Genomic DNA, 17,620 nt, shown 5'->3' on the forward strand with positions numbered 1-17,620 from the left:
CGAAACAATATGTTGAGGAGCTAATCTTTGTATTGCAACAGCTGATGCTAAAAATAGAGCAGCCCCAAAGGGGTGACCGCCGCTTTTTGGCGCAGTCGTTAAAGCATTACATGCTGATTTTCAGCGTGATATATGATACCAGCGTTTAAGAGCAGTGTGTAAATAAAGTATTCTTTGTCCCTCTGGGTGTACTTTTGTGTTGACGTGCTGAAATCTGACGAAGCGGTGGAGGAGCCCCCCTTGTCACAGGAATGGACTGTTCTCATGCTGTGTTTATATAGCGGACTTCTTTAAAGGGATAGTCCTGTCAAATTATCTAAATTTAAGGGGCGTTTCATAAATTATAAACATGTAAAAAATCTCTGTGTGGGGGAGGTGTAGCTATTTTTTTTTGATTGACAGAATTATTATGTCTAAATCAGCAATAGCCAATATGAAGTTATGATTCTTTCATACTTTTCAGGTGTTTTCCCCTCTGTTTGCCATCCCTTATTCTAATCTGAACCTAAACTTCTCCTCAAGTCATTTAGTGCCATCAGCACAAAGGCTTGTGACACAGACACCCACCAATCTTCCAAACTCAGCAACAGTTAAGAGACCTGAAGAGAGGAGCCGTTACAAGCTTAAAGTTGAGGTCTGACCTTGCTTTTTTTTATTTTATTCTCCAGATGTTTCTTTGCGTGTCCTATCGCCACACCTTAAATGCAAAAATGTTCACCTGTGATTTTTCCCGCTGTGATAGTTCAATTCATTTTGAGATTATTGCATGCTCATGTAATATCACACTTAATCTCATCCTAATGTCTTAACTATATGGTAGTTTCCTTGTAATGATAGGATTTTTTTTTTCTCATCATCATGAGATGAAAATCGTGTAATCACAAGATGCTAAATCATAATTCTGAGTATAGAAGTCTTATTTACGAGATAAACCTTTCTTGTTAAATGCTTTACCCTTTTGTAGAGTTTCAGGCATTTCACATGAGAACATGACAGGTTTAATGTATGATAACAGTATATTCAGCAGCAATTTTGTGCTCTTGCCATTTCAGTGAACACACTCAAAGAATAAAGGATATGACAGTGTGCCCTGGGTTGGTTTCAGCTGGAGGTCAAGAGACAGATACAGATCTGATCAATCAAGAGAAAAGAAGGAGGTGTGTGTGTGTGTGTGTGTGTGTGTGTGTGTGTAATACAAAATGACTGAGAGGAAAAAGGGTAGAGCGATTGAAAGAGAGAGCCTTGGTGATACTTGGAATAGATTAGGGCAGATGCTGTAGGCTACTATTTAGTTTTGATGAGCAGTAAATCTGCATGCACCAGGCTGCAGTTCTGTGCAGGAGTAATAAAGAGCTCCAGTGTTTGTTTTACAGATTAAAAGATCATTGTGAATCACGTTCCTTATTTGAAACGTAGGTCAGCGAATAATTTTGATACAAATATCAGGGGTCACGATTCAGTCTAAGTCATAGAGGAAAGGTCAATTTATTAATTTGTTAATTGCTATTTGGATGAGCTGCTTCCCAGAGGACAGGGTGCAAACACTAAGGCAGGCTTACATTTCATGACATGCGTCTTTACAGATATGTTATATGAACACAGATATGAAATGGTGGTAGTCATAGTCACAAATGCAGCTATGCAGTCCATTACTGGCAGAGGGGTGTGTGTGTGTGTGTGTGTGTAAGAGAGAGAGATGTAAATAATTGAACTGAGATGAGGTGGAGGGTGCTTGATATGAGTTTTACCTCTGTAAATAAAAACTAATGCATTTAAAAGGATGTACACTTACACTGGAGAGACACAGTAAGGACAGATCTTTGTACTCTGTAATCTTGTGTGGTGTTAATATATCTTTTAATTGTGCTATTTGCTCCAGATATATGTTGAAAGGATCAATTTTGTGTTTAGCGTACCCTAAACTTTATACTTGTATTCCACTTTGGCATCATTGGTCCTGAGGTACGTAGCTAACACGAGGGAGAAGTTTTAGCTTCAGGGCTTTTTGCCAGAAACCATGACTTATTACTTTGATCCACACTAAACATAACCGAGTAGTTTTGTTGCCTGAACCTAACCAAACTGTCTCACAATAAAAGTCTCATGGGACTCAAATCCCATTGTCTTATAGATGGAAGTCTTATGTTTGACCACTTCCACCACAACCTCCTCCCTATTTGGACTTTGTCGCTCTTTACACTAAGTCAGCAGTCTGGGTGTAAATAGCCAAATAGCTGCTGTCTAATTTAATTGTCAGCAACAGATCCACAATGATCCTCTAGCATGCAGTAATATATTGTTGTTGTAGTAAAAGTGAACCATATGCTTTTAACAGATTAGTAATGGCACATGAATTGTTTTTGTTTGTCCAGTATGGTCAGAAGCTTGCTCTGTTTGACGTGAGGATCTATTGATTTAGGCTTTGGAAGACTTGTAGGAAGCAATTCAGAGGTGGTGAATTGATTGACTGGGTTACTGATTTAGTAATTCATTGAGAGGTCACTCCACTGGAATGGACGGCACGTTGGGATCTTGAGAATTGATTGCTTCGTGTCTCCCGTGTCCTCCTCATTTTTCTTCAGATGCTGCTGGCGTTCAGAGGGCGGGGTTAGACAGAGTGAGCCTTTCTGACGGCAACCCTGCACTTACAGTGTCACGGATCATTAAGCACCACTGAATCCAACGCACATCAATGTCCAGCAAATAGGCTGACCTCTACGTATGGAACGCTGCTTTGGAAAACATCACACTCCTTCCCGCATGAACACTCCTACACAGGTCCTACAAAGATCAGACAGAACGCAACTTGTTTTAATTTAGTTTTTGGGTTGATTACATAAACTAGACAAGGACCGACGGTGGTCTTGCTGCCCTTCAGTCCGAAAAGGATGGTTTAAAATGCCAAAGGACTACAGGGTGTCACGTCGTTGATGGCATTATCAGCTTTTAAAAAATGGTCATGCAATTTGGCCTAATTATTTCCATAGTCACAGGGATGTGGCTTCTCCCAGCATGCATTGTGCAAACGGCAGAGAGAAACACCGCGGAAATGCTTCCAGTCCGTCACAGGACTGACACATTTCTGTATGAAGTTAATTATGATATGCCATGAACGCACAAAATTGAAACATCTGTTTGTGCACTTCATATAGGGGCCTATAGTTCAGGATAGAATAGAGTAGAATAGAATAGAATAGGGGGTTTTCTGTCTATTTCCTTTCGAACACACACACACACATTACACACATACACAGAGACACACACTTCCATTGCCTCTTGCCTGTTTCCATGGAGACAGTAGTGAGCTGTTTCTTTCCACTAGGATCAGACCGTCTGTCTTGATCACAATACATATGCACACACACACACACACACACACTGCAAAGTGATGAATTTTTCAGTTTTACCAGATTAGTCTGTTCAACAGTGACTATGTGATGCTGTCCTACATTGGCCGTATCCCTTCATGTTTATAATAATTAGGAATCAACACTCTACAGGTGTTGTGTGATGTCCATGAGAATCTCTTCCTATCTGGCTCTCATTTGCTAATCTTTCCAACAGTGTCTGTTTTTCTGTTTTTTTATGTGATGAAAGATTGATAAACTGAAGTTAAAACCAGTGATCTATATGTACACCCATTCTTTTAAAAGGGTATCATGCCATCACAACCCAATACACTTCCACCTCAACACCCGTACCGCCAGATTCATCCAACTTTCCATGGTGATAAAAACTCTTTGAATACAAAAAGAGTCATTTAAGATAGAAAATAAAATTAAATGAGTCTTAAATACTCAGAGTTTTCTCACTACTGTCTTAAGCAACTGCACAGCTTTCACTTCCTCCTCTGCCATGACGCCACTGCCACATTCAGCCAGGCACTGCATTTAAATGCAAGCCGTTGTGAACCCAGTTCTAGCTTTCATTTACATCCAGTTCAGGAGCATCAGCTAACCCCCCCCCATGAAATTTAACAACAGTTCACACATGTAGCCGCATCTCAGAGCTCCTCAAATGGACACTCGCCATTACAGATCAGCAGCAACCACACGTGTCCATCCCTTCCCCTTTTTCTAATCTACATGAGATTGCGTAGATGGTTGACTCTGTCTAGAGAAATGGGGAACATAGAACACATGCATGTGCAACAACACGCAGTAATTGCAGTCTCTTGAAACAATGGAAAATACCAACAGGGTTAAAATGAACCGTTGCCATCTATTCATCACACCCACAGATGACAGCAGCAGTGGGAGAAAAAAGATGTGAGGGAGATCAGCTCTATTTTTATTCTGCTGAGTTCTGTTTTGTTCTTCATTTTTCTCTTATACTGATTGGGATTTGTTTTCTGATGCAGACTCTGGATAATTTCTAACTCTGCTATGCTGATTTTTGATCCATCATACTACAACAACATATAATAGGCTAAAACATCATGACATAGCATTTGCCTAAATTGACCTGTAGTGACCTTTTTTATCCAAAGGCACTTCAATAATTACAGTACTTTGATAAATGTAATTTTAGTATTGTCTATTGTCCTCTATTCTGTTGACAAAAGTCTGATTTTATTTCATTTTTACTGATACTTTGTACAGTATTATACTAAGGCAGTAAGTTTCACTGACTCCAAATTCACACTACATGCAAAATAGCAGCACATCAATGCATGACTATGCAAAGCTGAGAAAAGTTGCATCAAGATCTTCTTCCTGTTCTTCTAGTTAATGGAAATGGTTTCAGATTGTGGAGGGAAAACAATGCTTCGTGCTTCAACGTCACTTTCAGGTTTTAGCAAGTGCTTGTGTGTTTGTTCTCTACACAAGGAAAAGGGAGGAGACCAAAAAAATCAGGGCTGGAAGCAAACACAGACTTGTGTCATTTTAACATTACCAGTTGAAGATATTCCATCCATCCATCTATTTTTTTTTTTACAGCTGTTCATCCTGAGCAGGGTGAGGGAGGGAGGCAAGATACCTTTACATTTCCCAATTAATGAACCCTACATGTCTTTGGACTATGAGGCGAAACCGGAGCATAAAGAAGAGGAGAGATAAATAGAGTACTTAATCCCAGTGGGGGGATTTCAGTGTAAAGCAGCAATGTCACACCTATGAAACACAAAAACAAACACTGTAAAGGCACTCAGTGAGCGAGAGAAGAAACCCAGTAATACAAACCTGAAAAAACATAATCTTAACAAGAAACTGAACTGAAACAAAAAATTAGGACCACACTCTAACTAAAATATAAAGAATAACAGTACCAGTAACAGTACAGTGGTAATGTGCTATATGGGTAGTGTGTGTGTGGCTGTGTGTGGGTGTAATTTCAGATGTGTGTTGAATATAAGAATACAGTGAATCTATGCGCTATATACTATACACAGGTATGTACTATACATACATATTGAGCAGAAGACAACACCCACAGAGGCAAGTCAATTTTAGGCACATATGGACCCTCCCAAATAACCATTACAGTGACCAGGCAGAATCATGCTGTCCAAATAGTTTGCTTATAGTAATCGATGAGTCTGCTTACAGTGTTCATTTTTGGCATTTTCATACATGACAATATATGGAAAAACATTTTAAAACTGCTGCTTTTTAAAACTTTTTTTTTACTTTACTTTGCTCCCATGATCCTTTGCCTTGCGATAAGCTGACTGCCACCGGCCAGCGACCTGAAGCTGGTGCTGCATGCACGTTGAAATCATGATAGGACAAAACCAACGAGATGCAGCAGTGAGACTTGGCGCTCCTCAGACACACTCACACACACAGTGACACATGTTTGAACAGAGTAGGTCTTCTCTTTTTCTCTCTGATTTTGTGTTATTACTCAAACAGGAGATTTCCTGTAAATACTGAGAGAACAACCATTTCACCCACTGATGTGTGGGAGGAAGCAGGAAACAATAAATATCTCTACCCTAGATAGATCCTATCCTATCCTGCTTATACCGTGCTCACATGCCAATAAAAGAAATAAAGAGAATTTGTATGTTTTGCAATCAAAATCTTGTGTTTTTCACAAGTCATAGCTCAGTTTCCCTGGTAACATCTGTGGGTTTCACTATTATCTGGAACAATCATTACCATCCCATAAGGTTCTTATGCAATGGAAACGTTTTTTATTACTTCAGTAAATAGGACGAACTAATTTGGCAATGAAAGATGTTTCTAGTCCTTTGGCTCAGCTATGAGCCAGAAAGCGAATTTGACCAAACAAAGCATCCTATCGGCTGTTCAACTTAAGTCAAGGATATGAAATAACTGGTCCGTGATACTGAGTGAGTTCAGAGGGGAAGTCTACTTCCTGCAGTTTGTGTGTTGTGTTGTGTGTTCTTCTTCTTCTTCTCTCTCTTTTTGCAGTCACTGTTAGATATTACGCATCAAACCTTCTTTCATCCAGTCTTGGTTTATAGGGAGGTGACGCTTTTAATCTGAAGGAATTTGGCAGGAAGTTTGACTCAATCACGGTTGTACCTGGTCAGGTGCTTTGGTGATGCAGCTTAAGTTTAACAAGTGAGGACAAGTTATTCTATTATTTCTCTGTCAGAGGGTTTTTGCCTCTCTGTGGACCCATCTCTGTTTGAGTTCATCTGTGAACACGGCACCAGTCATGGGTTTCTTTGACAATATTCAGATGAACTGGTTATAGTAGAAGTGTTTAAGTGAAATGAGGAAGTAGTCATGGGGTGATAGATAGCTTATCAGTGCGTGAAAAGTCAGAAAAGTGATCAGAAAGCTTCTAAATTAAGTTCCTCGCTCCCATTTTAAGCTGTCAGTGATTTATCAAAAAGTTTTCTGTGTTTGGAGAAACTTGACTGTTAACATTTTTTTAGAAATAGGACCAAAACCTCCAAAGGAAGACGCTCAGGAGGATCCTGATCAGACGTTGAACTCCCTCACCTGGCCCCTTTCAACATGACAAAGGAGCAGCAGTTCTGTTCCGAACTCCGTCCAGATGTCCGAGCTCCTCACACAGTCCCTGAGGCCGAGCCCAGACACCCTGTGGAGGAATCTTGCATCAGCCATGTACCCTTAATGTCATTCTTTCAGCCACCACCTGAAGCTCCTGACCAGAGGTGAGGGCTGGAACGTACATTGTCTAGTGAAAGTGAAAACTTTGCCTTCCGGCTCAGCTCCCTCTTAACCACAACGGTACAACGCCGCCATTACTGCTGCCACCACACCAATCTGCCTGTCCACCTCGTGCTCCATTTCACCTGAGCTGCTGAACAACACCCCAAGATACCTGAACTCCTTGTGCACTTCTTGCTGCTATGTTGTAAAACTTTTTCCTGCAATACAAGCTAATTAATGTGGACGTGCCAACTGAGTGTCAGGTCTATTAATCAGCAGCATCAGGGCGGGGGAGGGGGGGTTCGAACCCCTGACCCCGGGGTCATGGTCATTTCCATTTTTCGAGCTGACATCAAACTGCCTGTTTTTTGTCTCATTGACCTCCAACAACAGTTATTGTTCACTTTTGAGATTAATTGGCCACCAAATAATTGTCATCAAAAACGGTTGGGGGGGGGGGTTCAAACCCCTGATCCCGGGGTCACGGTCACACGAAGCGGTGTGTGTATGGCACTGGCTGTGTTGTGTTGAACAACCTAAAAGCAGAAAAATGAAGAGACTGTGACGTTTCCTCTGTAGCACAGTTGCACCTCCCAGCACCGACAGCATCTATAATCCACTCTAATTATAGATGCTGTAGCTGCTATAGACTACAATCCTTCTGATATAATGTAGGCTGAACCAGGCATTACACTGCTCCAACATCATGTGCAGGGGCAGGTCATCACGAAACCCCAACATCAGAAATTAGATTACAGCATGGACATGTTCAGCTCCAGCTTCTACACATAGATAGAGATATGGATGGTGCTGATATGTCCCGCCATCTTTAAGAACGCATGTTGCACCTGAACACACATTTCTGCCGTGCTAAAAGAGAGTGGATCGGTCCCATGGGTGTGATAATGCCTTACACCACAGTCAGTGCCTCCTCAGCTCATCTGTATCCTGCAGGTTTAGGCGTCCTGGTCCAGGTGTGTTCCAGTGTGCTTTGATGGGACTGGTGTTTGTTAGAGAGTCTCCGCCAATCAGCTGGCAAGATGGCTGCAGGGCTGCTGTTCAGTATCAAGTGTTCTAAGGATGCTGTCAGTCAGCTCCACCTCCCACACAGTGAAACAGTGGACGGTAAACACACGGCTGTCAAACAACGACACTAAACAAATACAAACACTGGTATCCATGTGAACTTTAACTTTAACATTAAAAAGTTTCTGAGCATCACACTGCCAATAAGTGGCCAAGTTCCGCTGTTCCTCCAACCTCCATACATAGGACACCCAGCACTCGATGTATTTCAGCTGCAGAACAACATCCTTCGAAATGAGATAAAACTATCTGTCACATGTATTTGCCATCACCTAAACTCATGTTTGAAGCAGCAGCTGTTTCCACAAAGATGATTAAAGTTGGTCGCACTTTGCTCCTTTTATCAAGTCTTTTTGTAAATCTTCAAATTATGTTTCAGTTTTTTTCTGCTTTCTCTCTCACCATGTATTTCTGTCTGCCTGAGCCATTTATGAAACTTCCACCAGGTGATGTAAACAGTAAACAGTTGCAATAATCTTAGTAATCTATATACACTTAATTATTTACATCTTTTGCAAAACACTTGAAAAAGAGACTTGCTGAGATGGATCACTTAAATGTTATAAAAATGAATGTAAGTTATAACTATAACTATGGATCTATGAAACTGCACTGTGGTCTTCACCTTGAATGGTGCCATGCTTCTCCCTATCCACGACACCTAATATCAGCAAAGTCTTGTCTCGCCTTATGAGGCTTAGAAATCTACAAGTGCGAACATGCCGACAGAAACATCTCAGCCTGGTGATAGTCATTGTTCCGTCTCAAAGATCCATAGCTATGCTCATAACTTTTAATATATTTCGCCCTGACTCTTCACCACCGAGTAGCTTCCTAGAATTGTGATTGGTTTAGACGAGGTAGGAGGGAGACCATGGTTTAGACTTGGCTCTCCCTTGTAGGTGCACAGGCTGGTCCCAGCCTCTTGGCATCACAACCTCCAATCCAGTAAAGCCGAACCTGGAAAAGGTACCCTCCCTATTCTAGTCTCATATGTGATCATCCTTCAGTGCAACCTGTCCCTATTGTGTCTATCTAACCGCTACAATAGTGGCATCCAAAAGAGCATCTCTCGTCCTTGGAGCTCCCTGATATGGAGTTGTTAGTGTGGTGCATGTAAGCTGTGTGCCCTCTTACCAGACTTCTCTTTGTTCTCATGTGTCTAACCCTTCAGAACCTGGGGTCAGTGCTTGTATCCTGTCTTTAACATTATGAAGTTGGACAACTCTATAGCAATACATTTAAAGCAATATGTGTCTGTCCCTGTAAACACAAAGCAGTGAATAAGGTACAAAATAAGTGCACTATGAGTAATAACAATATGATCTCCACACATCATAAGGCACTTGGAATAGTAACACTATATTCATCACAAATACTATATTCTCCACACTTGTAAAAGCAGAGGACGGGGTCATGGCAGAGGAGAGCGGCCCAGCAGAGGAGAAGGTCCCTGGAACTCCTCGAGCACGGTGTTATAAATGATGATGAACAGCAGTCAGCCACAGCAAAAGTCAAAGCAGAAAAAGCACGAGTGGTGATTGACATGCTGCGAAGAAAGGGATCTGAAGTGAGCTCAGTCCTGACCGCTGCAGTCTGTGAGGTGGATTCGTGTCTCTCCAGAGTCCTGAACTTAAACTGAATAACTGACGTCATTTTACAGCCTCACATTACTTAGTAGAATCTTTAAATGAGAAGTTTTGTCGTGTTGTGTTTTTAATACGACGGCTTTGACTCTGAAAGCCTTGCACTGTGATGGAGCAAAACTTAAACTCCATTGAATGGAAAACAATTTCATTCAGAGGTCCTGCCTGCAAACATGAACTGATGCTGATAATAATGAGACCTCTAATGTAAGAATTGGTCTAATTAAAAGTGCTTAAAACATCTTTTAAAACCATAAACCATTATCAAAACCCCAGGCCCCCAAGCTCTCCGATGTTTGACCTTGAAGGGCTGCATCCAACAACTACTGTGACTTCCACACAATGTGACAGTCGCGGCAACCAGCCATGTGGAAAGAGGTCAGATCTGAACTTCTCTGTCTCAAGCTTTCATTTTGTCCTTCTCACAACTTTTCTGTCACTTTTTAGTGTGAACAAGTGAGTGAGACACTGTGAATGTGTCATAGACTCTGTTATCCACATATGTATGATACAGTGAGAGAGCCAGGGCCACAGCGGGAGCCGGGAGGAGGCGATGACAAGCAGGCTTTTCACTCCGCCTTCCCGTGTGAACACTCAGAGCAGACAGGAGCACTTTAGATGTGGTCAGACAACACTGCCACAAATTTGGCTGCAAGGACGTTCAAAGAACCTCACCTCTTTGTTCTGTCAAATGCCTGAACCAGCTCTGTGAAGCAGAGGTGGAGGAAGTACTCAGATCTTTTACTTTAGTAAAAGTAGCAATGGCACAGTGTAGAAATACTCTATCACAAGTAAAAGTCCTGCATTTACATTTCTACTTCAGTAAAAGTACAAAAGTATTGGCATCAAAATCTACCTAAAGTACTAAAGATAAAAGTATTCATTATGCAGAGTGGTCCATTTCAGAATAATGTAAATTATATTATTGGATTATAATTATGAATGCATTAATGTGCATTGAAGTGAGAGATATACACTTTAAATAAACAGCATGTGTGTGTGTAAACCTCGGTTTAGTGCGTTTCATAATGAGTTTCTTTCTTTTATAAAAGCCCTTAAAGTCATAAGAAACGAAAAAATATAATTTCAAAATTCATTCAGTTTATAGTGTGATAGAGGAATATGTTTTACAAAATCTTTTTCTCTGTACTATTTTAATTTTTCATCAGTCTTTTGTGTCTTGTCTTCTTATGTCCTTTTTATACACCTGATTTTATACACCTGATTATTGTGTAACGCAAAGATGTAATAATAAACTGTTCATTCAATAAATAAATAAATGAAAGGTAGCAAAGCCGTGGGAAGAAGCAACAACAGGAATGTGGTTGTACAAAATCCAGATATGATGAGAAAAATATAGGTTATGTTTTGGTAATAATAATAATTAAACAGTACAATAAAATAAGAAAACACAATAACATAATGACTTAGAGAACGTTGTGCTTTACCGTCCAAAATGTGATGCAGAGAGAAAGGAACTATTTAGGAACAATATATCGATGCCAATGTCACACTCCATCCCAGCTGGTGGCAGAAGAAGAAGAAGAAGAAGAAGAAGAAGAAGAAGAAGAAGAAGCAGAAGAAGCAGAAGCAGCAGCAGCAGCAGCAGCAGCAGAAGAAGAAGAAGCAGAAGATGAAGCAGCAGCAGAAGAAGAAGTGTCGTGCCACCCCTTTACGACAGCTAAATCGCTTTACGGACAAGGCTTTATGTCGTCATGTAAGTGTTACTGGCTGTCCTTGTGAAGATGTGGAGAGCATGTGAGTATTAAAGGATGCTGGTGTGCTGTGAGGACGGGACTGTGTTTCCACTGTCGTTGTGTAGGTAACGTTAACATTACGGCGAGTGTCCATATGAGTATTACCTCTCTGGGTCATTTAACTAAGCTCACTGTGTATTTAAAAGTTACCTACCAGCTCCATGTGTCCCTTTACAGCAGTGCAGCTGGTTAGCAGGACATTTGGGGCATTTTAGCGTAGTTTTCTAATGATTTAGCGACGTGGAAACCCTCCAGATACATATTGGCATGTGTCCTGGTAGGCTGACTTCAATTCGGCAGAGCTCCGAAAATCAAATACAGTAAGGTTAGCTGCATTTGTCACTCAACACCTGGGTGCTAATAATGTCACTAGCATGTTTTGCGCATGACAATAATCCATTCAACTCTTGGCGTCTGTCAAGACGAGGACAACAGAACTTATGAGGGATGACATTTTAAAACAGGGCCCTTTCTGTACATGTTTGGTGTCTGAGTGACTTGTCGGTAAAGAAAGCATGAATTGGTCCAGTAGGTCGCCTCAGCCGTGAAACAGGTTACTACGACCCAGTGTTACATCGAGCTACAACTGCTTTGTATTTTAATTATTACTTTTGTCTTATTTTGACTTTTGCTCAATATAGGTCGTACTTGATTGACAGAGTCAGTCTATAAACGACTGTCAGCCTGTAGTTGTTGTTAGCTTACATGCTAACTAGCTTTGCACTGCACTGGGTTGATAAAATAAACGAAAGTAACCTGGTTGAGCAGGTTACAGTGTGAACATACACTACAGGTACTTTTTACTATACTGAATATTGCTATACTGCCTTAAGAGGCAAGTATTTTTTCCTAAATAATGAAGGCAAATCTGCCTTTTACTGGCCTAACCCTGATATTCTTACCCTAACCACATGAAGCCCAAACCTAACCAGTCGATAGTTTGATCAGAGGGACCTTACTTGCCTTCCCAGGTAAAAAACATTTTTTGCATCTGAGACTATTCAGAAACGACATCTGGGTTGCTGAGACAGAGACAGGCCCCAAACAAAGTGAATTTCCTCCTGATTTGTCTTGCTGAAAAATGCCACTTTAGTGTCACAATGTTCAGAGCATATGTGGTTTGTCTCCCACGCTTCATCCAGTTCTCTTTATGCACCCATGGAGCCGTCTCTTTTCTTTAAACCGACTCTGGTAATCCTTTGGGGCAACAACCCCCAATCAATGTACATCCATCAAAAGTGCCGCTGACAGGCTCTGATTGTTATTCCAATAATCTGACAACATTATTAAAAGATTCCCACAGAGATAGACCCGTAAGATCCTTTTTGTTCAACTATAAACAGCCATTAAATTGCTCTCTTCAAAGCCACCACACTCCATTGAAGAAAACAGTAATTTTACGTTGCAGAACACACAAGTTGCTGGTCTACTGCTACCCCTATCAGTTAGTTTTGTTTATGTTATTGTGTGATTTTTGTGTTTTTAAAGAGTTAGTTTGGATCAAACTAACATGTTAAAACACCAAAGTCACAGCAGCTAACCTAGCACCTCTCATGTTCTGTGAGCTAACATTGCTGTTTTTGTCAGTGGAGTCTGGTGGCCTTGAACTGAGCGGTTTGGTGGCTGTTTCATGATGATTTGTCAGGATCCCACTTTGACTGTTCACGTGAGGTTAAATCCTAGGAGTGAAATCCAGCAGGGTCTGAACAAAACATTCAATTGTTGCTTATTTATAGCTACACATGTTTGACTGTTATGAGCCTTATCTGTGGACTGGAACATAAAGGAACATATTGCATTAGTTGTGTCAGCTTTTATTTTCTCCTCTGTCTTGACTGACCTACCCACCTGTTAACTGAGCTATCTTCTGTGAAAGGGAGGGGATTTGTCCCCTTTATACTGAATTCCTCTCTGTGCGTATCTGTAACATGCAGGCCTGTGTGTGTGTGTGTGTGTGTACTCATGAGCGTCTTGTCTGCCTCCTTCACAGATGCCGCCTACTGAAGTCTAACGGACACAAAGTCAATTAAAAAACAAACGCGACATGGCGTCTATCCTCAAGTACTCTGTGTTTCTTCAGAAGTACCGGACTCCGCTGCTCATTGCGAGCTGTGGCGGGGTCTTTGCGGCCAACGTGTTCTACCATGTTTTCCCTGACATGTCCTACCGTCAGCTTTATCAGGCCTGGTTCAAGGGAGAGCCGGTCACGCTGTCTGAAAAGCTTGAGGGTGTTTTCCAGGAGGTAGTGTGTGTGTGTATGTGTTATTGCTGTTTGGATTTTTTCTTTTCTCTTAATAGATAATAGATTTAATAGATTTTTTTTTTCAAACTAAAGATGAGATAAAAGACCTGAAAGACATCACAAGTAGAAATGTATTTCATTTCCAGCTATTGAACTATTAATAGGCAGTACATTTGAGCAACAGTTATGTCAGGGTGTTTTCCACTATATGCACATCCTTTCTCACAGTGGTAGAATAATCAAAGAAAGATACAGATCTTTTAATATATTACAGCCCTTTCAAAGCAGAGATTCCATTTACAGAACTATAACTTTGTAGTTCATAGAGGAGCAATACTGATAAAGCATAGTACAAACAAAGTGATCTAAAATCAAAATTTCAATGTTGGTGTTGTCATTCTTAGGTGATAAATGACTATGGCATCAGCTCAACCAAGAATTTCTCTGCCTTCGCCTCCTATGGGTTCCATCCAGTTGGTGCTGGTGTCCCTTGGCTTCCTGCAGGGGCCCAAATTGGCATCCCAGCAAACTTTAACAGCACGCCTGATGACTCTGACGGAATCACGAACCGCACCCTTTTCATCAACGGAAAAACGGTGGACTGGAGCGGCGACACAGGCTCCGCTCTGAAGGCGGCGTTGGTGTTCTCCCCAGAGGCGCAGAAGTTTGCCATAGCGCGAGAGGTGGCCCGCTTGCAGTCCGGAGGGCCTGTCATGAGTGCTGCTGTCGCCCCATTGTGTCTGGGGGGCGTCTGGGTGTACAGCGTGGTGCTGAAGCAGATGTTAAAGCTCCACACCGGACCTGTACTGATTCGTGGGGGGGTGAACGTCGTGGCTCTGGGGCTCGGTGTCGTGTCCTACTACCTCACCTCGGACGCCGTCAGCCATTGGATTGACTTTAGCTCAGACCGACAGGCAGCGGGGGTGTCCCGTGATTATGCCAAAGGAGGGGTAGAGTTTTACGATAAGATTCTGTCCAGAAACAAGATACTGCGCTCCCTGATGGGGCCGAAGGGACAGGATATCTATGCTCCCAGTGGGAACTTGTTTCCAGCTCACCTCCTTCAGCTTAAACACGCATCGTACACATCCAGGAGGGAGGGGCTCCTCACTCTGCTGAAAGAGGAGAAAGTCTGAAAGAAATGTGGAGGGGGGGGGTGTTGTCTTGAGAATTAAGATGGGTGTCACAGGACCTCACCTGAGCCTGTAATAATCTACTGCAAGTTGTGCTCATCTCTGAATAGACTGTTGAAGCATAGCTCTGTGAGTGTTTTTTAGCAGCAAGAAAAGCTGCACAAAAGAATTGTTAACATGTTTTTCACAGAAACAGGCTCAGTGTTGTTACGTGCAACTTTTTATGAATCCCAAAGTGTGTAACCATTCAAAACACAAGACAGTCCCGGGTTGTCAGATATTAAGTAGCCAATGTAACTTATTTATTCAACAAGGACAACAGTTTTCCTCATGCAGAATAACGTGTCTTTGTTTTTTGTTTCTAGATATTACAATCAGAACCTGGAATTTTTTTTTATCCCATTCCAAGTGATTCCCAACCAGGCGTGCTCGCACCCCAGGGGGTGAATGGAAAAAGAATACAACAGCTCAACTGATCTGACTAAAGTGTGTGAAAACTACTTAACAAATCTAAACAGTTTAGCTAAAAGTAACGGACAAAGGGTTGAAATAGCAAACGTAATAGATAAATGGTTTAAAAAGCTAAAAGTAACGGATAGATGGTTAAAATAGTTTTTAGCGGTGATGGACAAATGGTTGAAATGCCAACATTCTTTACTTCTTTAAATGACAAATCGTTGGTCATTTTTCTGTGAGCAGATTTTCAGCATTGGTCCAAATTTCTAAACAAACTCCAGAATTTGTCCTTGATTTGTAAGAGTTCGGCTGCTCGGCTGAATGCTCCTCGTTAACTGCCTTCAGCAAAAAGACAATGCATTGTTAGTGCGCCGTGTTAATGGATGTGAAGCCTCCTCATGCACAGTATGTTCAGGTGTGTTGCCACTCAGTGTAAGACAGGAAAAACCATCATGGAGGGAAATATGTGGGACTGTTATCACAGTACAAAGGCTCCATCTGTCCGTCTTTCCTATGCTCTTTTTACCTTCAGTCATCTATTAGTCCTTCTACGATAACATCTCATTGTGTTCACTATAATAAACAGCAGCGTTCTTTTATTCCTCTCACTTTAGGTTTCAGACAACCTTTAAGGAGAGTGTGCCCATCCATCATTTGCATCATTTCACCCGAACTAATTTGTTCAGCGATAATTATCTTAATATGTAGCTTATTGCGACTCAGAGCTCATCGTATAGCACCCATGTTCCCTTGGGTTCTCGGTCAGCATATTAACAAGGTTCAGATATGGTTTAATTACATTTAATTACATTTACAATCTTGTGCCCTGTGGACTGAACTATTTATAGAACCATGTAACTAATAGTGTTGAAGATAGACACACTGACTTATACAGTATTGTCCTTAGGTATACCACAGCATAAAATCTGGATGTAGACAGCATGCAGACGGCAGAATTGGGTGGGCAGAGGGACCAGTTTAAGTGGGACAGCTTGGGTTCAGTGTTTCCTGACAACAAGGCCCAGTCCCAATTCCCCACCCCGAGTTTAGGAGTGTCCTCAAGTGTGTAGTGGCCCCGCAGAATGGGGCTACATGGGGTAGGGATTGAAATCTTTCCCAAGGAAATGGGACACCACTGAAAACTTGATCCTATTCTACCTACAGGAACAGCAGGTGGTGGTGTGCACCTAAAAGCTGGTATTGCAATCTTCCCATAAAACACAATAAGATTCAGACCAGCCGTCAGGTCACCAGCAGTGCCCCACAGTGGGGACGCTGCCTGCTTTGAGGAAAAAAGTGCTCTCTGGCCCGGAAGAACTGAAACAACACACCAGTGTTAAGCTTTTACACCGTTGTTTGACGCGCTGCATGTCTGTTTTTTGTAGTATATTGTTTGAGAGGACTTTTTGTAAAACAGTTGGTATTCCCTGAATTTAAATATTCATATGTCTCAGGAATTTAATTAGCTAACTGGTGGCAATAGACAATATGGTGACAAAATACTAGGAGCATCTGCTTTTAATGCACACAAACAAGACTTCAATAAATCTGTTTGAGCAAAAATAGTTTTATTCCACCAAAGCGGCACTGTCAAATTACAAAAATGTCCTTTGAAAAAACTTAAGAATATGTAAATCGAATGTGCATGCTCTATATGCACATAAAATACACACACGTATATGGAACACCTATATATATTATATAGGTATAATATATTATTTGTTAACAAATATATTGCTTCCTGGCCTGCCAATCAAACATGAATAAAACGAAGACACAAATATTGTACATTAACAGCTGGGCAGATTAAATATGTCACACTGGCTCACTTCTCAAAGAATTCTGGGGATTTTCTTCCACCTTTCTGTTTGGAGTCTGCATCTGAACACGCTCTCTATGGACGGCCCTCTACGGTAGTGCCCTTGGGCGACATGCAGAAATATGTTTCAGATCCATAGCTGCGCGGCAGATTGTAGGCTTGGACACTCTGCACTCTGCACTCTTCATCAAGAAATGCTTTCCCCCAGTATGTGAATTAGATATTTTTGTTGGACCAAAATGAACCCCCTCATATACACACTGTTGCCCATAAAGTTGGAATCAAATGTTTTTTTTTACCTCTTCTCATGAAATGATTGTGACAATGTGATTTATTCTTGATAAATAACGTGTATATCTTCTCAACTTTACTGATCAAACTCTTCCA

At 41.4% G+C, this 17,620-nt stretch overlaps 1 protein-coding gene across 2 annotated transcripts; it reads left to right on the forward strand.

Annotated features, from left to right (window-relative positions):
- The first annotated feature begins 11,542 nt into the window (after positions 1-11,542).
- On the forward strand, positions 11,543-15,482 carry tmem177 (transmembrane protein 177). 2 transcript variants are annotated; one of them, XM_070838378.1, is made up of 3 exons: positions 11,543-11,584; positions 13,574-13,825; positions 14,230-15,482. In XM_070838378.1, the coding sequence occupies exons 2-3, from the start codon at positions 13,628-13,630 to the stop codon at positions 14,959-14,961; spliced, it is 930 nt and encodes a 309-aa protein (XP_070694479.1). In that variant the 5' UTR covers positions 11,543-11,584; positions 13,574-13,627; the 3' UTR covers positions 14,962-15,482. The 2 variants fall into 2 exon arrangements, with proteins under 2 accessions (XP_070694479.1, XP_070694480.1); XM_070838379.1 differs by having other exon boundaries at positions 11,575-11,644.
- The last annotated feature ends 2,138 nt before the right edge of the window (positions 15,483-17,620 follow it).

Source organism: Pempheris klunzingeri, chromosome 10 (genome assembly GCF_042242105.1).
Source record: "Pempheris klunzingeri isolate RE-2024b chromosome 10, fPemKlu1.hap1, whole genome shotgun sequence".
Taxonomy (NCBI): domain Eukaryota; kingdom Metazoa; phylum Chordata; class Actinopteri; order Acropomatiformes; family Pempheridae; genus Pempheris; species Pempheris klunzingeri.